At 45.4% G+C, this 22,500-nt stretch overlaps 1 protein-coding gene across 1 annotated transcript in view; it reads right to left on the bottom strand.

The window, feature by feature from the left end:
* The window catches only part of PAPPA2 (pappalysin 2), a 173,502-nt gene that overhangs the window by 45,968 nt on the left and 105,034 nt on the right, over positions 1–22,500 (bottom strand). Inside the window, exons 14-16 of the mRNA XM_087828227.1 lie at positions 15,380–15,551; positions 11,843–12,020; positions 10,198–10,411 (exon numbers count right to left, since the gene is read on the bottom strand). Coding sequence (XP_087684353.1) covers positions 10,198–10,411; positions 11,843–12,020; positions 15,380–15,551 — 564 coding nt within the window. The remainder of the gene's footprint in view (positions 1–10,197; positions 10,412–11,842; positions 12,021–15,379; positions 15,552–22,500) is intronic.

Here is a 22,500-nt window from a genome sequence, read left to right as displayed (position 1 = left end):
TATGCTAACACACATGCCTTTAACATAAAACATTCTACTCACTGCCTATCAGCTCCCTATATTTTCTTTATCCTAGTGGAGTAAGAGAGGTGAAACTGTCTCACTTTACAGGCAGAAAACTGCACATTAATAACCATGAAGTTACTTGCCCAAGGCCACATAGCAAGCAAGTCACTGGCTAAAGGAAGAATAGAATTCAGAGTTTTGAAATCAGGATGTAACCATTAGACCATTAGACCAATGGTTCCCAAATGACATTTGTAGACCAATGAAGTAGGAGCCATTTTTTAAAAACCTGGATTTATAGGCATACAGATTCAGATCTCCTGGGCTGACCTAGTACCCTATATTTTTAAACTTGCCAGGAGTTTTAATATGTAGCCAGGCTGGCAAACTAATAAAAAGCTGTGCTAACAAAATTAAGCCATGAGTATGGAAATCAGGGAGCAAAACCACCCACCTAATAACCCTTGTCAAAAGACTGGGTGCTTAGCAAAGACCAAACAGCTATAGCCAGATGCTTTCCTGTGCAGATGGTATCATGAGGAGTTGGGGTAGAAGAAGGTTTGTATTGATTTTCCCTCTACTCCAGACAAACCAGCACAATTTCCAAGTTTGCATATGCATTTTCTAATTTCCAGAACTCGTGGTAACCACCTAGAGCTGAAAACCCAGCTGTGCTCTTTCTGCTTTTTACATCTTTGCCAGAAATGAAGATCTTTTAATCAAAACTTGGCTGAAAGTTTGATTGATGTTGCTTGAGGCACACATGCGTCTACCCCATCTTTCTACCACTAAGGCAGGGTTTTCAAAAGTCATATTTATTTTCCATTGGAGAAGATAGCAGTATGACTGTCAACTCCAAGAGAAAGGTCTTTGGTGATTGAGGGCATCTGGTGTCTCAAGTGGTTAGCCCCTCGTGAATAATTACAATAACAGAATGACAATAGGACATCGAGCACACGGGCACTGTGTAGAAGAACATCCATCTGCCTCATTTTCTCCTCAAGCCCATCTGTGATAAGAGCTACTGTTACCTGAGTTCTTGATTCCTTTATCCCCACACACGCTTTTCCTCAACCTGTCCCAGCTAAGAAAGATGCCACTCTCTACCCTGTTGCTCAAACATGAACTTAGGAGACATCCTTGACTCTACTTTTTCTCCCACTCTTACCGTTTCCCAAGCCCCCATCTGAGCTCATCTATCCATCAGCAAGTCCTCTCAGTTTTATGTACCAAATAGCTCTGGAATCTGTCCCCATTCCTCATGCAGGTTATCTCCGTGAGTGATCACCCAGGTGCCCATCTCTCACCTATGACCCAAATACTCCCCTTCTCTGGATCCCTTCCTACCGGGGGCATTTTATAAACACAAACAAATCAATTAGATCATGTCATTTTTCTCTGCCTAGAGCACTGCAGTTGCCTCCTGTTGCATGAAAAATAAAACCCAGGCTTTCTCTCTTCTCATTGGGAGGTCCTGCATGATCCAGCCCCACTGTGTGATCACTTCCTGTGTCCCACTCGCTTTCTTAAATCACTTCGTCCACACTGGACTTAGAATCCCAAGTACAACCAAGCTCTTTCCCTACAAAGGATGTTGGTGCCATTCTCTCTACTCATGATGTTTATCTTTTTGCCCTTCTGACTGGCTCTTCGTTCTATCTAAGAATAATTTTGGCTACCCCAGAGCACCCTTATTTTATACTTCTAATGTTTATGGTTTTCAATCAAAGTACCTGTATGTATCTTTCATAGAGTACTTGCTCTGTAGTCTCTGTAATAATCTGATTTTTAGGCTCTTGCCTATCTCCCCCACTGGAATGTAAGCTTGGTACGGGCAAGACCTTATTTACTTTTATATCCTCAGTGCCCAGCACAATGTCTGGTGTGTAATAGGCACCAATAAACACTGGTTCAATGAATGTTTAACTATTTATTTTACAGATGTAGTAGGTAAGGTTTAAAGGGAAGAGCTTGCCTGGGGTTATGTAACTAGTTAATGGCAGAGCAGGGACTGGCACAATGATCTGATGTCAGGCCCAAGTCATAATATGGAAGCACTCGTATTCCTAGAAACAGAGCTGCAGATAAATGACCTTTCTCTACTTAGCACTTTTGTATTAAGTATCTCAAAGTCCCACCACATAAAATATCCCTAAAAAGGAGAAGAAAGGGCAAGGAGCAATCACATTATTTCCATGACATAGATTAGAAAACTGAAGCATTGACTGATTAAGCATCTTGCGTGACATGTGGTCAGTTTTTGAATTGAAATAGGAAGCCTCTGTACTCAGGCTGTAGTTTAGCCCCTTACTGCTCATGGTGTGGCTCCAGGAGCAGCCTCAGGGCGTCACCCAGCAGCATTGTTAGAAATGCACAATCTCAGGCTCCACCCAGGATCCCGCATTCTAGCAAGATCCCCCAGTGACTCCCATGCACATTAAAGTTTGAGAAGTACTGATCTAGACCATTTAAAAAGACACAGTCCTCTACCCCACCCCAGAGAGAACAGTCAGCACTGCCAAACTTCACGCCAGTTTCTTCTTAACAAATTGCAGACCTGGTTTCTCAAGCCAGCCTCCTAAACGGAGAGCAGGTCGACTCCAGCGTGGCTCGTCCACAGTCCATCACCGTTACCACGCACTCTCTAACACCGGGCCTCCGGGTGTCTGGCCCCGTCCCCTCCACTGGACAAGAAACAATATCTGTAGCCCCATCTCACATTGACTTTGGCCTTCTACCCTTTCCTAATGAAAAATAATGCCCCTTACAAAGCTCTTCTGCCAATGATAAAACCTAAACCCACTACCGAGAGATCAGAACTTCTAGAAGGTTGTGACGCACCTAAGGAATTTGGAATTGTCACAAGTAAACCTTGTCTTTGTAGTCGACTGGCTGATTAACCTTCTCCTGGCCAATTACCCTTGAATGAAAAGGAAGAGTCAGAGGTCACAGTGGTCCTCAGCAGGCTTTTAGTGGCTGCCCAGGGTGACTACCATCAGGAAGGCAGTGGAGCAGAGTGGTTCTGAGCAGATGATTTGGAATCAGGAGACTAATGCTCAGACTCCAGCTGTGGCTCTTAATAAATCTCTGACTTTAATTTAATTACTTACAACTTGTTCAGTTTTCCTATCTGAAAAATGGGGATACTAATAGCTCCCCTACAGGGTCATTAGAAGATTCTATAAGTTAGTGCACAGAAAGCACATAGTCCAATAAATGTTCATCAAGCAGCAGCAATCATTAGCTCTGATCAGCAAAGGATCTACTCAACCACACTCCCCTCTCCGGCCCCCTCTCCAGCCCCCGCCATGTGTCCCTGAGTGTGGGTGTGTGTATGCGTGTGTGATATGAGTGTGGAGTGTTATTCTACTCAGTATTCCCACCCTAATTAATTCTTCATATTTTTGTCCCACCCAGAATCCTTCAGGGGACAGTTCATAAATCATTTTGGCCTGAGACGACCTCACCATCACTAGAGGGCCAAGGCAAGGGCATAATGTTCACCCACCAGGCTGAAGAAGGGTTAGCAGGACCTGAGACAGAGGATGGGGTAGGAAAAAGGAAGCAAGGAAAGGGCAGCAGGGACAAAAGTTAGGGGATAAAGAAAGTCCTACTGGCTTATATGGAACAAGCCAGTGTTCCCTCATTCTAGATTTTAAAAATTAATTTTTTCTGATTAATAGAGAAATGAACAATCAATATAAAATCAAAAGAAGAAGGGCAGTTTTACGATAAGATGGTTCCTAGACTGAGGCTGAAGGTCGCAGGGAAATTTATGAGGTCAACAAATGCCATGTTTCAAGCAGAGGCCTGCACGCCAGTCACCAAAGCCTCATGGTGCCTGCATCGGCGAGCTGGCCAGCACCCAAGTGTGCACTTGAGTGGCCGAGGCTTGGAGCAGACGTGTCATCCTTTGAGGCCAAAAGAGGCCATAATATATTAGCCTGAAGCTCACATTATCCTACAATGGCAAGAGAATTGAGGATTCCAAGGATAAACTTTGAATGTGCTTACTATAAACACTAATTAAAAAGCCAGGCAATGTTTTAAAAGAAAAAGCAGATTTCTATTTCTCGCAGATTCATGAATGTACATGGAGATTACAGTTCGTCCTTTAACTGGCAAATCATAGGTAGCACATGTGTCTACGTGTATACACACACATAGGTACATATGTTCAGCACCTATTCATATACGTTACGACAAAGAGCTTAAAAATTAGTTAAAGTATTTTTACTGATGTTTTTAAATCACAAATCCAGGACATCTAAGGAGTTTCAGCATTAGCCTTAACTGCACATTTCATTACCCAAGTCCTTCTTTTCCTTCCTATCGTAGGATAAAATCAAGTGAACCTCAGATATTCAAACTATGGCTCAAAAAAATCAAAAGAGCCTAGAAATCGAGATAATGTCTCCAGGACACAGCCTTCCCCATCTCCTCCAGACCAGCCTGGCCTACTTGCCCACCCTCATTTCTGAAGTACATCCAGCTCCACCCTGCTGACTATTTCATTTCCGCTTCTCTCAGCCCACTTCCCCCTTTTCCGTTTCATGGTCTCCTTGCAGCCTCTGTAGTATTTGGATCACTCAGTGAGTTAACAGTGGGATGAAATGAGGCATTCAGAGAGGGTCCTGATTGGAGAAGAAAACGCACATTTTTAAAAATTAATGACCTTCCTGTTTTGATGTGCGTGTGTATTTTTTACAGGCAGGGAAATGTGTTTCCCCACAGACCTGGTCACTGAAGACCCGTACCTCCCATTTGGAATGTCAGCTTCACCCTTTCTGGTTTCTATGTTGTTCTTCTGAGCATAGGAAGCAACCATGGTTGGGAGACAAGAGCCACTGATAAAAATGTAGCCAGATCCATTCCTTGTGAAAGAAGGCTACCTGTTAAATACACCAACCTGGCCTGGCCGGGCGTGGCTCAGTGGTTGAGCGTCGACCTAGGATCCAGGCGATCGGGGTTTGATTCCTGGTCAGGGCACACGCCCAGTTGCGGGCTCGATCAATGACTCTCTCATCATTGATGTTTCTATCTCTCTCTCTCCCTCTCCTTTCCTCTCTCTGAAATCAATAAAGATATATTTTAAAAAAATAAATACACCAACCTGATTGAAATGCTGCTGCTGCCGATGATGATGACGATGATATAAATAAAAAGCAGCTACTGATGACCTGAAGCTTAATATGACTAAACACTATGTTTGGTTCTTCTCATCTATTAGCTCATTAAATCCTTACAAAACCTGTAAGTGCTCCTATTTCCTATTCTCTTCATTTTGTAAAATAAGAATAGTGATGATCAATACAAACCAGTAGCTTGCTTGAGGCCAAAGAGCTAATAATTAGCGGAGACGGGATTCAAACTTAGGCCTCACTGACCCTAGAAGCTGTGTAATTAAACCCTGAGCCAAGAGGTAATTCTGGGACTAAGGAAAGCTTTCCTAGCAATTCCACTAAATCATCTTCTTAGAAGTTTTAGGAAACTTTCAACTTAAGAATTAAACTCGATTCTAGAAATCTTTAAAAAGTTCCCCAAATTCTGTCTTCAAGGAAGACCTGGATTCGGTTCTCTTGGGAGTGAATGGGGAACAATTGGCCAAAGCTTATGGAGGGGAAGACAGTCAACCTTGGCCACCCTTCAGGCCAGAAGTTCTCCGGGCATAGCCTTAGGTATTGCCCACTAAGGTCACGCCCAGGTCATATTTGTGTTTATAATATATCACTGCTCCTTTTATCCCTTGGTGGTGATAAATTCTTCTTCATTGCTTCTCTCAATGTTCTTACAGCCAAGCGTAAGAGCTCTTAACTCTTCTCACTGATTCTATTGAGATAGAAAATGCAACATAGACTTTTAGAGCTGAAAGTCAGTCGAGATTTTTTTCTTATTTTACAGGTGCTGCAAAAAAGGCCCATGGAAATGAATTCCCTCAAACCTGAAAATCTTATTAGCCAAGGGCATTAACACCATGTACTAGCAATACTCTGAGTCTCAGTTTCCTCATCTGTAATGGGGGTAATAATATACTGAAATGTATTATTTTATATTATAGCAAGTTACAGATTATAATATAATAATATATTATATTATACTGTTATTTTATTATATAATTTATTAGTGCCATTTATCAGCACATGTAGAACATAGGAGGAATTACCATCATCATCATCGTCATCTTTGACCTAACAGAACAGAGTCCAGACATTATGCTTTTAACTCTCTGCCACACAAATGATTTGTGTGTGTACAGATGGGTCAAGCATACACATCGAACTCCAGGGTCTTCCAGACTCTCCCCCAGAGCCAAATGAGAAAAACCCCACTGAAGAGGTTTACCAACCAAACACTTGTTAAACAGTAAATAGTCACAATATGAGACCTAATAATTGCATTCTTGACCTAGATTTGTGTTTATAGAACTTAAATAGATTTATGTACTTTGGAAGAGCTGATCCCATGGGCAACCCTGAGAAAGGATGGTTGTTTGCAATTACTTTCAAGCAGATCTGACAACTACCTTTTGGAGGGCATCTTGATGAATGACTTATAGAATGAGACCCTGTCTAAGTAAAGTTAGATGGTTGGAATAATTTAGAAGTCAAATTAATTATGGACTCTAATGAGGTTAACCTAACCTTCACACATAAAGATCATACCTAATGAGAAAATGGTAACTATGAGTGTGAAAGATAAGTGAGACTATAATGTTTTTGATAAAATATAAGTTATTTTAGCTTCCTAGGAAGTGAGGTTAATAAAACAAAGGAATGATTAATGATGATGTGTCTGTGGAAGTAAATTGCATGGGAGAGAAGAAAAGTGCTTAAAGGAGAGCGTGTGTGTGTCTTACAGAATGTGAGTGAGAAAAGACCCCTGGACCTGCCAAATTGGAGTTACAATTCTGTTTTTTCCTCTGTTATCTCCGAAAATAAGCAAGCCTCAAAGAAACATGTGAAAATCTGCCATGCAAAAATGCTGCTACACTAATTTTGAAAAGAAACAAGCATTATTCTGGATATTTTTAGGAAAGTCCAAATCCCATGAAAAAAGTGATAAAAATATACTTTTCATATGGAAAATAGGGATTGTGCCACTTACAACTACTTAGAGTTGATTGTATAGTGAATGCTTTCCCATGTCTTCAATATTCTTCCAAACATCTTTAACGATAGCAGGATATCTCATGATATGGCTATACCATCGTATGGCTACACTAGATTGTATGGCTGCATTAGATAATGGCCATTTATTTTTGTTTTATTTATTTTTTTTGCCCCTCAATATCCATTTATACCCTCCTCAATTTTCCTCTGGGGAACCCATGGCCTTTGGGTGATGCTGACTCCACCCATGACTTCAAGGTCAGAGTCCTTGACCCAGGACTGAGCCATGGCATTTCCCTGTCCTCGGGGACTAGACTGAGCGTGGGCAGCACCACCCTCAAATTCCAGGAAGAGGGGCGAGGAACGCGGGGTCAGGAGAAAGCCCCTACCTCTAGCCATGCGCCCTTCCGCTCTATGCTTCTAGGAGAAATAACACACTGAGCGAGGGCATGGAGGTGTGTGCTCCTTGAGGTTGAGGCCTTGGTCTTGTTCATGTTGTCCTTCACTCCCAACCCAGAGACTGGCTTAGAACATGGGGGGGTGACTGCCAGCTGCGGCCGTGCCAGCCGGCCATCCCCAAGCTGAGTGGGATGACGCTTAAACATGTTGGATGGAAGGGAAAAGTCAGGTCCAGTAATTACACTTCTATTCCCTTGAAACTGTGTTCAGTAGATTTGAGAAAAAACAGGAAGGGAATGAACCTGGCTGACTTTTTGGTCATTGTTTTCTACTTTTTAAAAAAAATTATCAAAAAACGATACCCAGAACATGGATAAAACTTCATAGTTTATAAAATGCTTTCAGTACATTACCTACTTTCAGCCTCAAAACAACACTGTTGGGTAGCAATAATGACTACGCCTCACACTGTGGGTGCAAACATTGAGACACATGGATACTAAGGACATGGCTCAGGGTCATGCAAACAGCAAGCTGCGAATCTGACCCTCAGGTGGGAGTTCCTGTGCTTGCAGAACTGCTAACATTGGCGTGTGCCCGGGGTCTGGGTTGATCTCCCCGCCTGCTTTTCTCTTTTCTTCTCCTCCTGCCCACATGTCCTAGAAAGAAGCCGAGGGCCCCATTTATACAACTCTGGGCTCTTTCCACCAATCAAGGAACAAGGCCGACATTGTTCCCTGCGTAAACACAAGGGGCAAGTGACAGTGATTTACGCCCAACATGCAAACTCCTGATTACCAACCCGCCGCATGCTATGTAAACAGGTATAAACTAAGATTAAAATCAGCTTAAACAGGGCGGTAAATAACTTAAGCTCCCCTCAACGTGGCGCTTGCGAACGTAAATGTTTACCCCAAAACCGATGCCGACGCTGTGATGCAAGCTTCCAGCTCCTCAACTGGAGAAGTTGTGCCCATGAATGGCCCTTGTGTGCCCCCGCCTGGGGTGGAGATGCGGGGCCAGGCAGAAAGCCCAGCTCTGGGGGGAGTCCCACTGGGCCCAGAAAGCTAGAAGCAATCCCGCCACCCTTCATTCTCCCTGGTCCTGAGGCGTTTCTCTCCCCCTCAGGTGTTCTTCACTGCACTGCTCTGCAGACACCTGAATGGGGTGCAGGTGTGTGAAAGGGGAGGCAAGAAGAAACAGGCGGGGGGCAAGCAGCCTCAGGCTCGTGGCATGCCATTCCCACTCAAAGATGACCAGGGCACTCACTGCCTGTCAACATGTGCCTATGCAAACTGGCCTAGATCCTATGAAAATCACATGCAAATGTGCTTTCCGTCATCAAAAACTGTTGACTATACCTGCCAGAGGCCACTGAAAACTCAATTGGAAGAAATATCCTCAGGTGAGGATTGACAAAAACAAAAGCAAAAACAGAAGGCTGGGTATTGACTAGAGAAAGGCGAATGTGAGCCAGTGAGTAAGTCTCCAGATTTTCTTCTGCCCCATTAGAGAATTCTAGCTCACAAGCAAAGTTTGTATTTCCTGGCATCATTGGGAAAGCCATGGCTGGGGTTTTGCTAGTTAAAAAAAAAAAAAAAATACCTACTATAGTCAGACTCCTAATAAAGTCCTGGGTAAGAAGTGAATCTGATTTTCTCCTGTACTGACATAATTTATGGTAGGGAAGGCATAGCTACTATTTACTGAGTACAAGGGGTTTCTTTATCTGAAAGTATTTTTGTTTGTTTAGAAAAGGTTCTTTTTCTGCGACCATTTATTGAGCAATTGGCACAAGGAGGGCACTGGGCTGGACATGTGTTATCTTGTTTAATCTTAACCCGGCACTGTGTTGTGGGCAGTATCCTCCATTTACAAAGGGAGTTAAGTAACTTAACTGATGTCACTTGGCTGATAAAAGGGGGATGGCTGGAACTTGGACCCTAGCATGACTGTCTTCAAAGCCCTTCCGCTCCCATGTGCTGGGAGCTTGTGTTGCTCTGATGGCCCTGCCTTCAGAAGACGGGCGCTCAGGCTTCCTGGGTCTGGGAGCGTGTACACAGAAGCCCAGGACGGTAAAAGTAGAGAGACTATAATGATGATACTAATAGCTAATACGGGTTGAGTTTTATGCTCTAAAAATAAATTTACTGAATCTTCTGTTCGATATGTATTAATCTATTTAGTCTCCACATAGATATTATAACTTTTATCCTTGTTTTACAGATGAGAAAGACTGAGGCAGAGAAAAAAAACTTCCCCGCATCACACAGGTAATAAGTGTCTAAACGGGGAACCGGCCCAGGCAGTTTCTCCTAGAGCCACAACCATAAGACCCCGACTGTCCTGACAAGGATGTTCCCACACATATAACACTTGGGAAGCTCCTAACACTTAATTTCAAAGGAAAGTGATCATCAGGGCAGAGATTCGTTTCAAAAGCACCTAGGTGAGGCTCTACGGGGTCTCCTATGGGAAAGGACATCTTTTCAGAAAGCACATCTGGTCATCCTGCCTGTCATAATTACACATACGAACAAAATCAAAACAAACCAAAGAAGCATTGGACACCCAGAAAGTCTTAATATTATTCCCAAAACAATGGTCTGAGGTTTATAAAGAGAGCAGGAGCAAGGTATGGGGTGTAGAGAGAACTGCAAAGAGCGGGGGCAATCCAACTCACTTCCTGACTTTACTCTCTGCACTGTCCACCACGTAGTAGCCAGGTTTGCATTCATATCTGCAGGCGGAGCCCACGTCATGGTGGTCCCGGAGGCAGTGCGGTAGGAGCAGGTTGGCATTTGGGATCGCAGGGGGAGCATTGCACTCCAGCTTGCAGTAGGCTTCGGGGAGAGACCACAGCCCATCCTCAAGGCAGGTCAGCCACGGGTTCATTCCTGGCTCCAGGAAAGAGAAGTACAGGGTGCTCAGAACAGAGAGTCCAGAAATACAACACCAGCAGAAAGAACCAAAAGCTGTCAACATATTAGCGTTCTTGGAAAGGACGTTATTTTTTGTTGAGCAGCTTCTCTAAAATCTCAGGGCAAGTGTTTATCCTATATTCCTTACCCACAGGACATCAAATGTCCTCTATTATACAGAACAGAGGTCAGATAACTAACTATTCCTTGGCATCAGTGAAAGAAGGGCTAGTCACCAATTCCTTACCACGATTCCTAACTACAAATAATAAAAATATAGCATGGACAGTGTCATGGAAAGCATTATAATAATAATAGATCACCCTTCTATTGGGCTCATTATATGCCAGGCATTGTTCTAAGCATTTTACATGTATTAACTTATGTAAACTTCAAACCTCAAAATCTCTATTGTTATCCCCTATTCTGTGATGAGGAAGTTGGGTTTAGGTAACTTGCCTGAACTGGTAAGAGGCAGAGGCAGGGACTGAACTCGGGCAATGTGGCCAAGGAGCTCTGTGCTTAAGCACCACACCATGTGCCTGGTAGAAGGCATGGTTCCTCCAAGCTGCAATCCATGGACTTCTCCCGCTTGCATCACCAGCCCACCCCAGACCTTCTAAATCAGAACCTGTTACATGGGGCCCAGGGAGCTGCCTCTGTAACGAGCCACAGTTAGGCACACAGAAGCCTGGGGAGAGGTAAGGAGCAGGTGTGGGGTCAGTTAGAGCCAGTGTTCCTCCGCGTCATCTCTGTGACTAGCAGCATAGCCAGGAACAAATCTTATAACTGCATTCTCATCCATGCAACAGGACTAAAAGCACCTAGCTCATAAGATGGTTGTAAATATTAAATTTTAAAATGTGCATGATAAAAATGTAGCTTTATCCTTAATATTATCAGGAAACTGTTGGTGGACTTGACTCCAAAGGCCATACACTCAAATAAAAACAGGAGAAAGCCTTGCCGGGCTCAAGTGGCTTAGTGGTTGAGCATTGACCTATGAACCAAGAGGTCACCAGTTCAATTTCCGGTCAGGACACATGCCTCGGTTTCAGGTTCAATCCCCAGTAGGGGGCGTGTAGGAGTCAGCCAATCAATATTTCTCTCTTATCGATGTTTCTGTCTCCCTCTCCCTTCCTCACTCTCTAAAAAATCAATAAAAACATTTAAAAAACAAAACAAGAAGAAAACCTGTTTCTCTTGGGAATGAGATCCTGAGCCAAGGCATCCTTCCAGGTTGTCAGGAAGGATGCCTTTTGGGACTTTGCTGGTGTTATCAGAACAGGGTGGTCCAGCAGAGAAGATGGGAAGAGTATTGAGGTGAAGGGAAGATCCCCAAAGTACCCCCAAAGAGAGAGGAACCGAAGGGACCCTGCATACAGGGCCTGGTCAGCCAGACAGTACCTTGAAGCTTGGCTGGTGCGACACAGGAGATGGAGCAGCGTTTCAGAAAGCTGGTTCCCTCTGCGCAGGAAAAGGTTGCGTAGTTCACCAAAGATGGGTCGGGGACGCCACAATCAAGGGGCATACAGCTCACTGCCCGGTCCCAGTGCCCCGAGGAACACGTGAGCAGAATTTCCTTCTAGAAACAGAGAATATTCCTCTGTCAAGGTCACATCGAAAGGTTTATCAAGGTAGTTTCCTAGTGATTATTTGTGTAGACATTCAAAACGGGTGAAAATCATTTTGCCTTTCTTCCTCTATGGCTTATTGTCTTAACATACAGTCTCCCCACACTGATGCTGATGGAAGGCGCCTGTGTGTAAGAGAACCATTGGATGCAGGCGCTCCTCCAGGCCAGCTCTTGGCTGCCCCCACGTCTTCCTCCTGCTCTGCCCTCTACCCTCCTCCACCCTGCTCTGTGCCCAGGGACACTGGCCCCTGAGTATTTCAAGCCTCTGAGCAGGACACACTGGCTGGAGATTGGAGAGGGAGGGAGGAAAGAGAGGTGAGGGTACCGATTCTTCCTGCTCCCTCCGAAGGGGATTGCTGCAGTTTGGCTCCACCCTCTGGCAGCCTCTCCACACAGCTCCTGTGTGCTCTTCCTGCAGGTTCTCCAACTGCTCCCTATAGTCAACCTTCCAGGCCTCCGGGGTGGTAACAGCTCCTTCCCCCTGGGAGACTGCACCCCCCCCCCCCCCCCCCCCCGCCGTACTTTCCCTAGGCCCTGCCGCCACCTTGGCAAGTAGTCCCTTTATTAAATTCTCTCAAATTGCCCGCTTTTGAGACGTCATCTGTTTCCTGCAGGGACATTTACTGATAAGGCAACTGATAAAGCTACTGAACATGATCACCTCCACTGAGGATGGTGCATAGTGTCTAAGAACAGTTGAGAATTAATTCCTATTAGACACCTTCCAAACCCGTGGTTTAATCGGAGAGATTCCAGCCATCTCCCTGGGCATGGGTTCTGTAGGGTAGCCCTAGAGCTCATCACCACCAAATAAATGAAGACCCCTTGACTGAGTGCCTGGAAGGGCCAGGTTCTGTACCAGGTTTGGGTGAGCAAGGGACCCTCAAGGAGCTCATAATCTACCAGCAGAGCAAGTCACAGGTTGGACCAACTCAGGAAACACCCAAAAGGGAAAGATTGGAAAGAAGGAGATGGAGAGAGACGAAGGGAGGAAGGTTCAGAAGGACAATGTAAGAGATGTGCTTTTATGGGTTGTATCCTGCCCCCCTCCACGATGATTTGAAATAATAAAATCCAGGGGAAGCAAATGATAACATGAAAGACATAGGAAATGGGGACCACAAGGAAAGGAAATACAGATATATAGAAACTCCAGCAATGTCGTATATACAGGCTTGTTCCGAGGGTCTGAGGCAGCATTGGGGGGGTTGGAGAGGGACTGCCCATCCTTGGGCAGGAAGGACACTGTGTTGGGGAGGTTCACAGAGTAGGTGGCGCAGGAACTGGCCTTTGATGGATGAGCAGGACTTCCCTGCAGCAGAGGGGAAGCAGGGAGAAGAGCAGAAAGTATTTGGAGTGAGGGGAACAGACTGAGCAGGGATTAAGAGACCTGGAGGCTCAGGACTTGTTTTGGGGAAAAACACAGCTGTCACTCTAGCCAAAGGGTTACCAAAGGTCAAAGAGAGAGACTGGGCAGGATGGCTCTGTGGCTCAGCCAGCCATCCCGCCGGGGAGGCCACAGTGGCCAAAGCCAAAGGTAAAATGATTAGTGAAAGCACCTGTCACCCCTGACACCCACTCCTGGCTACTGGCTCCTCCCTGCTTCCCAATGTTTCCCTGCTGCCTGCCAGGGGGACCCAACTCAAAGCCAGACACATTTTTCTGTTTAGTTTCAGCTCTTGTGTCAACAAAAAGCAAATATCCCCACCGCCTTGTGATCACGAGCCTGGATTGTATGATTTCCTCAGCGGGGCCAGCCTTGGGGGTGACAGGAGAGGTTAGCTGGAGAGCTGATTCCACCATATGGTTGGTAAAGGGTCAGCTCCCAGCCCATACTCTGCCCCTTTCACACCTACAGCCTGGAAGCCTGACTCAGCCCATAGTGATCACTTAAAGAATGTCTCCCAAACTCTGCATGTATCACCTGGGTTTTCTCCTGGCTTCATTACATACTGTCCATTTTGTTTTGAATTTGCTCTTAATTTTAATGCATTGCAAACCCCGTCTTCTTCTCTCCCCTTCCTTACCTACACACAAATGTATTCAGTCCCTGCATCTTTTTGTGCTGTTTCCTTTTTCATTTTTTCTCTTTTCTAGAGCAAGTTAAGCTGGGTTAAGAGCAAGTAGGTGATAAGAGCATCATATCACCCAAAGCACCACAGACCGAGGATGTCTCAAGGTATACTAAAATTGCTTCTCCCCATGCAGAGCCTAAACCATCTGAAACCAACAATTTTGTCTTTAAATTCTGACTATTTCTATGCAAGTGAAATTCTCCATTGATCAACTGGTACAAAATGAGAATAAAAAGTCCTTTCTTCCAAACCACTGACATCTGACTGCCAGTCACACTCCCACCTTCCCCATCATGCCACACCTCTCTGTCTCTCCTAGAGCACCTTTATCTTTGGCCTGCTGCATCCTTCCTCTATCTCATATTATTGTTATGTCTTAATGGTTGATTTCAAATTTAAATTGCTCTGTAGAGTGCCGAAAGCTCTCTAAAGAAAAGATGGGAAACAAAATTTCTCATTGAGAATATAGCATCCACGCTCATAACAGTGGCACCTTAACAGAGGGCTTTGTGCCTTTCTGCTCGAAGTTTTAAAACCATTTCCAGTCAGTCGTAACAACTCAACGGCATAAACACTTCTGTTCTAATTATTTTACAAATGTGGAAACAAACTGAAAGAGGTTAGTTTATTTTGTTTGTTTTTACCTAAAATCACACACCTATTAAACAGTGGAGCCAAAATTTCCTTCCAGATGTGTCTCCTGAGCCACGCTCTTACCTCCAAATCCCCTTGAAATCCTGAAAAGGGTACTGTGGCAGCTTGTAGAAATTTGGAAAATTCTGTCAAAGCTAGAATCATAATAGAATCCCACCTCAGTAACAGAGGGAAGAAAAGCAGGCTCCTTCTCTCCAGCCTTCTTGTAATAAGGGCTGGGGGTTTGGAGAATGAACCACAGACAAGCTGGCTGCCACCGATCTAGCCTGCAAATTGTGGACAAGGCCAAACTGGGGCATTCTCATCTTAAAGACAAAAGAACAGGGAGAATACTGGAACAGGTGCTCCTATCTACTGCCCACCTGGAGAGAAGCTGGCCCTGGGCAATGGGAACAGCTCAGGCCCTTGCATACCTTGCACTCCTGTAGAGCCAAGCTTCTCCTGGCTGGTTAGAGTCCTCTTTTTTCCTTTCAGATGGCTGACAAACACCTGCCCTCCCTCGATGGGGCCAGGGAGAGGAGCATGAGGACCTTCCCTCCCCAGGAGCTTGGTCCCGATGACCACAGGTTTCCAACTCACCTGCATGGGCCTGAGGTACTGCCCACTGCTGGCCTGAAGGGCATACCCCCTTTGGCAGGTGACAGTGCACTTCATGTGGCCTGGGATCCCAGAGGTACAGTTCTCCACTTTCGCGTGATCCAGCAGCAACGGCACACAGCTGCTTGGCTTCCCACAAGGCCCGTGGACACAGCTGGGGGTGAAAGAAAGAGAAGCATCTTAGACAGACCCAGGACCCACAGGCAGCGGCCAAGACTTTGCAGTTCTTTCTGGAAAGTGCCTCTAAACCAAAGAGAACAATTTTATTTCCAAAACCTACATTAAACTCATCACCTCCTTCTGAGCAACCTGGAACCACGCAACATTAAATAAACCAGGACAGTACCAGCTAGCAAGTAATGAGTAACTGACTTTGTATAGCTCTTCCAGGACGAAACAATGATGGGACAAGGTGGGCAGTGTGTCCCAGAAGCTCTGGATGGCACCAGAAATAAACAGATTGGAGGGCAATCCTCAAAATATTTAACAGCCAGCCCTGCTGGGCCCCCAACAATCAGAACAGGCCCAGGGCAAAGGCCAGTAGAAACATTTCAGGTTACGAACGCCGTAAGCCCAGAAGGAAATGCTCCGGTTCTCGAACATGCCTGGGAAGTTGAACATGCCCCACGGCTTCCGCTGAGGGCGAGATCCTGAGGCCTCGCTGTGGGCTCTGGATCCCTCGGTTTTTGAATGTTTCAGAACTTGAACGGTCTCCGGAACGGATCACATTTGAAAGCCAAGGCACCGCTATATTTTTTACCACCAGCCATAGCCATGCACGCCACTGACTCTCAGCACTGGCTGATCGGAAATGGAGCCCATGGCATGAGGAGGGCAGGCATATACTAAATCGCTGCCACGTGCCAGACACTGTGCACCCAGGATATCGTCTCCACAGAGGACCGCCGCCTGGATCTCCAGGACCAACCAACCAGGAGCGGGAGAGACAGTTAAACTCCCACAGGTCAGGAACACTGAGCCTGGGCCGTAGCATCAGTAAAGATGAGACAGAGCAAGAAGAGCATTGTCCTGTCACCAAGGCTGAACTGCAGAGGCCTCCTGAATTGGGATCCTGGCTGCAGCATTTACTACCTGTGTGACTGTGGCTGAGTTTCTCCTTCCCCAGGGTTTCAGCTCCTTCCCCATGAGATAAGGGTGATAATGGTACACAGCCCCCAGGGTGGTCATTATTCCAGAGTTAACCCCTCCACCGCTCCACTGCCAATGGCCCACTGCAGCCCCGCCCCCGGTGGCCTGTTTTCTATTACCACCCATACTTCTCACTTTTCCCACTTCTGCACCCTTCGCTCAATTCGCTGAGATTCCTAAAAGGCCTTCCTTCTCCAAAAAGCCCCTCCAGGTATCGTTCCACTTGGATCCTCCCAGGGAAATTAAAAGAATAACTCCCTTCTGATACTTCTTTTACTCTACCTTGCCTTCTAATCATAGATGCATTTGTCTGCTCTTTAATTAACTAATTTCCTCATCTTGTTCCAAAGGCAATCAGTACCTAAGTGTCTCCTAAACAGACAGCAAAGTAAGTCAATGGCTGTCAGATGGGAAGCCTGTTCAGTTTTATAGTGGCAGAGGGGGATCTAAAATACAAAAATATCATTATCAAACGATTGACCACCATCTTCAGAAACACTCACTGTTGGCAAGGCATTGGTCTGAGCACTGGGGCATAAGTATCGTGCCCTTAAGGACCTCATAAACCAGCGGGAGAGACCAAGAGGATATTTTCTTGCTCCTGATGCTGTTGGCAGTGATGTTAAATATTAGCCAAAACAGCTACAGTGAATTTCGTCGTCATCACTTGGCTTACTTTTCCCCTTGAATTGTATTAGTGTTCAGTGACTTTTTAAGAAAGTGGAAAATAAAATGTCATTGACTATGCACATACTGCCTTGAAATAATTGAGAATTGATTTAAAAAGCACTAGCCCAAAAGAGATGAATTCGATCTGAACGTGCTAACGTTGCCGCCCCTGATCTTATACCCACGGGACTGAAGTCACACGTCAGTGACATTCTCACTTCTTTTACGGAAGCTCTTCAGGTACAGGGCAAAGGGACTGAAGTTGAGTGGTATGAAGAAAACCTTTAGCCTTGGTTATTCCCCGTGGTGGTGTGTGATCTACCGCAGACACTCCACAGAGCAGACACCCCATGGACCCCCGAGGGAGAGAAAACTAAATGAGTTGGGGGGCAAGGGTTAATTGTAGCAGGAGTTCCCCAAACCCAGTGCTGATAATGGCAGATGCAATGCAGGAAATACACGCTTGTCTCTGAGTCTCTATCCAGCCTCTCAGGATAAGGGATCTGAAACCTGACTGTCCTTCATGGGATGAGATCAGAACACCTCATCAGTGACGCTAAAGAACTCCAAGCTCCATGGCTGCTACATGCCCTGATGTCCACAAAGCGTAGTATTTCTTCAGCGTGTTAGGTGGAAAGTACTGGAAAACAGACTCATTAATGGTTGTGGTTTATGTCCTTTTACTGCCAAGAAATTAACGCGAAATAGCACGTGCTATTTTTCAGCAGCTCCGTCCAGCTACACCATGTCATCACTGAGGACAAATCGGGGCTGCGATACGCACACGAAACAAACCCTGTGAATGAGCCTCCTTCCACCGGGATGGGGTTCCATTAACTACTGTTGCTGTGACTACCAGTGTGAGAAGTCTGTCCAGCCCTGGCAGAAGGGAGGAAGAGTGAGACTGGGGAGCACAGACCAGGGGGAAAGGGACATGAAATAAAACCGAGACCAAAAAAATAAAAACCACCAAACCCAGACCTGTTTATGAAGTGAGAAATGGTTTTAGGGCAGCTGCTGCAAATTCTTTCACTAGCTTATATTTCCATTTGCTTCCTTTTTAAGGAATTTGTTTTACGAGGACGGTGTTTGTCAGGTCGTTAGCTTCTGATGGCATCTGGTACCAATTGTAGACTTTTCTCCCTCACACCTCAACCCTAAAGCCCTTCTGTGTTTCTCTTCCACTACAAACACTGCTCTTCTGAGCGAAGCTGTGTTATCCATTTCCGACCAACCGATGCATTCTCCTAATGCTACGTAAGCTCCAGTATCATAAAGATAATGCTAATAGTAAAAGTCATCTTTAAAACTTCCCAAAAGCTTTCTTCTTAGGGTCTTTGGACACATGTTAATGACAGGGGCAGCAAGGAAGAATTACAATGCCCCAGAGAGGTGGGAAGTTAGGTATTTATCTTGGTCTGACATACAAGGAAACTAAAGCTGTTTGGAGACTGGCTGGAGGCCACACAGCGAGTCGGAGGAAAATCCTCAGGCTGGATCTCAGAGCCCTCACTCTGGGGCCAGCCTAGACCACGAGGCCATCTCCCTGGGGGTGAGGCTGCTCCCTGTTGCTTTCTTCTCAATTCAAAAGCCAGCAGCATAAGCCGGGGTGAGCCAGGGTAGCCAGGGGAAAGTATAGAATATTTAATGGCCCGTCTTAGTTTTGAGCAGTTTTCTCTTAAATGAGAGCAAATGAAATTGGCCACATTTGCCCAGGAGCCGTGGTCTGCAGGGTGCCCTGCTAAGTGTGTTTCCTCCTTTGGCAACAGCTCCTTACCCTTCCACCCACTTTTTCCAGATCTTTCCTCACACCTCATCACAACGTGCTCTTAGGTAAGCATATGAGGAACCCAGTCAGATGTGATTCACAGGTATTTCCATTTTAACAAGAGACAAAGTTTTAAGCCAAATGAATGAGTTTCTCCTGATGGAATTTTGAGTCAGGAGGGCCTCAGAAATCACACTGTGTAGATGGCCACCTACTGTGATCCTAGCCTTGCTCTCTGTCTCTCCACTCCTCTGGATAAGCTTCCACTCTCTCTTCTGTCCTCACTCCTCAAAGTCATTCTATTTGAGGGTTTTTAAAAAATGCTTTCAACTGTAGAATCCCTATTCCAAATGCATTTTAACCCTAGGCCGTCCTGCTCGGGAACATAACCTGCTTGTGGTCACCAAGGCATGAACCGAGCACTGTCCTGCCATGGTGATGGGTGAGTTTCCTTTGTTGGTTGGTCTGCGGGTGGTGCCTGTCCTCGGGAAGCCTCTGGTGGCACAGTTCCATAAAGGGTGACCTTTATATATGCGCAAGGCAGGCTTTCTCAAACCTAGTTGTACATTACACTCAGGAAATGTTAAAAAATATAGATGCCCAGGCTTTGGCCCCTGGAGGTTTCGATTCTGTAAGCCTGCAGTGGGATCCTCGCATCTGTGAAGTTTTGTTTCAGAGTTTTGATGCTCACCAGGAGAGAAAACCAGCACCAGAAAGGCCTGGATATGTGTAACCTGAAAGATGTCAATAAGCTTCATAGGCCAAGACTATAAAATAACAGGGCCGATTCCAGGAGAAAACTGGCCCCACTCTCAACTATTATGCTTTCATGTATTAAGCACAAATTATCACGTGGAGGCCACCAGATAGATCAAAAGCAGAAAACATTCCCCCTGCTCTGAAGAAACTTTCAGTGCAGCAGGAGAGAGAAAATAATTAAACCATGTGTTACTGATTATACATTCATGGCTGTTTCAGAAAAAGCTTTATCATGGGATAGGACCTGACATCGATGAATGAACAGGATTAGGAAAAGCTAAAGAGGTACAACCCTGGAACATCACCTCCTATGCTATACAGACAGAACACAGGGCAAGACAGCGTTCTCAAAACCGAGGCAAAAATCACCATTTCAGACCTACCACTGAGAATTTCAGACCTACCACTGAGAACTGATAGGTTTTTTATGCTTGTTTGTTTTTTACTAAAGACTATTCAGTATATGTGGGTCTCTTAAATTTTGGCTAACAAATTTGAAGAACTTATGCTGAAGGAAATCAACACCTATATTTAAAGACAAACTAAGAGGCAAATTCCCGAAGTTCTCCCCTGCTATCCAGTGGACAGACCCACTAACCAACCTGTTTTGAGCTGTCCCCCAGGACATGCCAAACCAGGCACGTTTTTTAAGTTTTCCATTCCTTGTGGCCACTAGAGGGAAGTTGGCATAGCTCTCCGCCAAGGCCCACATTTGGGAAGCTGGGTAATTCCTCTGAGTGGGCAAAGTCCTGGCTGTGGTGCCCACAGCTTCCCCACAGCTTTGGTCCAAGTTTCCCTAAGGGTCTGAGCCACCATGGAGGGATTTCAGGAGGCTATGATGATATTCCAGAGTCAGTCAGAACCAACCAACTTGCTTCTCCCAGGTGAGCTTTGATGGAACGTTATGAGCTAAAGACCCCATTTCTTTATCTCTTAAATGTAACTGCTGGGGGATGAGGGAAGAGGAGTGACCTTTAACTATGATCTTAGAGGAACCACAGCTTGTTAAAACTTAAATGGACCTTAAAGGCAATTAAACCCAAATTCTCTTTTTAGAGATAAGGAAACTGAGAACAAAAGCAATGATGGGCTCTTCCAGAACTTTCTATCACACTAAGATTACAATAAAACAACAAAGAGGCATTTAATGAAATTTCGGCTTGAGCTCAAAATCAGGATGACATCAGCTCATGAAATTTTCTAGTCAATATACCACCCTCCCTCAGGCAGCCAGGAAAGGCTGAGCACAATCTGATGTCTGGACTCTAGGCTAGTTTAGGAGAAACTGTCTGGCACCTGCACCACACTTTTTAAGGAAGAGCATGGTGTGATGCAGAAAGTAGCAGAACCCACATGACCTGGGGTCAGGTCTTGGCTTGCTGGGCCTTATCTCTATAACCTTGGATAAGTCTCTTAACCACTCTGGGCCCGCTCTCTGCAAATTTGTAAAATGATGGGGTTGAACTAGGTTCTCTCGAAGGTCCCTTCCAGCTCTAGCATGGTATTTAATTTCATAGATGAGGTGATGGTGGTATTGGGGTAGGAGTACAGAAATCCGTGAACGGGCAGGATGTGGTGGAGAACCCAAGAGAGAGTTTCACATGATCTTTCTTGCCCAGTGTAAGGTTCTGCTCAGTTGTTTAGTTAAACATAAGATTGTAATTCCTTTATCCAAGAAGTGCCACCATTGACCAAAGAGCGATGCCAGTGGTTTCAGTAGAAGCAGCTCCTTTAAGGTTAAATAGTCAAAGAGGATCAGATGTCTGTCCAGTCCCTCACTGCGTTTCATTGATTCTTATTGAAACAGGAGGGTGTGGGCTAAGCAGGAATGTATGCTCTGGATTTGGCAGCAGATGGTAGATGGAATGCAGAGTGGACTGGAAGAGACCAAGCCCTCATTAATCTTCCCACCCCCAACAGCAAAACCAAATAATAATGATAGCATCCATCCTTAGAGAGCTTTGCTGTTTCTCCAAACCAGTGCAAAAGGAGGTGGCCCCTGTTCTGGCTCCCCATTCTGTCTCCTCCTCACTCTGGCCCCATCCTTGTTCTGAGGGACAGGGACCATCAGCCCCCTTGGGCAGACAATGCTGGTACTTTGAAGGGTCTCACTGAAGGATCATACCGTCTGGGAAGGGAAAATTAATTCAGTTCTTCTCTGAAGATTCTCATCTGAGCACAACAGAGGAATCTCAGGAGGAGCTTCCTTCGCATGACTGATAAGTGATGAATTATTGCCCTAGGGAGACCTCTTCTTCCATTCCTGTGTCCTGGGAAAATGGAGGTTCCCCCTGCCTCTCTATTGAAATCTCTGCCCCTAAGCTGGCCCCTCAAAATATCCCTGTTGGGAGATGTCTGTCTCTTTCTAGAATGTGACCTGTTTGTAAGTTCAGGACTGGACTCTGGTAGCCCCAGTGCTGGGTAATGTGCTTTGCTCATTTCTAATTCTGGACCCAGTTTTTACCACGCCTGGCTGTAATACTAGAAGTCCCATCCAAATGCCCCCTGTCCTTCTAAAGAGAAACAGATTTGCAGCACCCAGCCAAAAGCACTCCCCTCTCAAAAGCCCAGTGTCACCAAGTTTCAGAACCCATGATTTTAATGTAGATTATAAAATATGTGGAATACCAAAGGAAGAGTGAAAACAATCACTGGCTAACTGGCAGGGATTGTGCTTCCTAGCAGGGGGGTGCAGAATTGCCCACTGTAAACAGTAACAACAACTTTATATACACACTTTTTTCTGCAGCTTGTGAGG

This window comes from Miniopterus natalensis, chromosome 19, assembly GCF_054644295.1.
Source record: "Miniopterus natalensis isolate mMinNat1 chromosome 19, mMinNat1.hap1, whole genome shotgun sequence".
Lineage (NCBI taxonomy): Eukaryota > Metazoa > Chordata > Mammalia > Chiroptera > Miniopteridae > Miniopterus > Miniopterus natalensis.
Note: the sequence above shows the minus strand (reverse complement) of the source record. Positions and strands in the feature narration are given on the sequence as shown.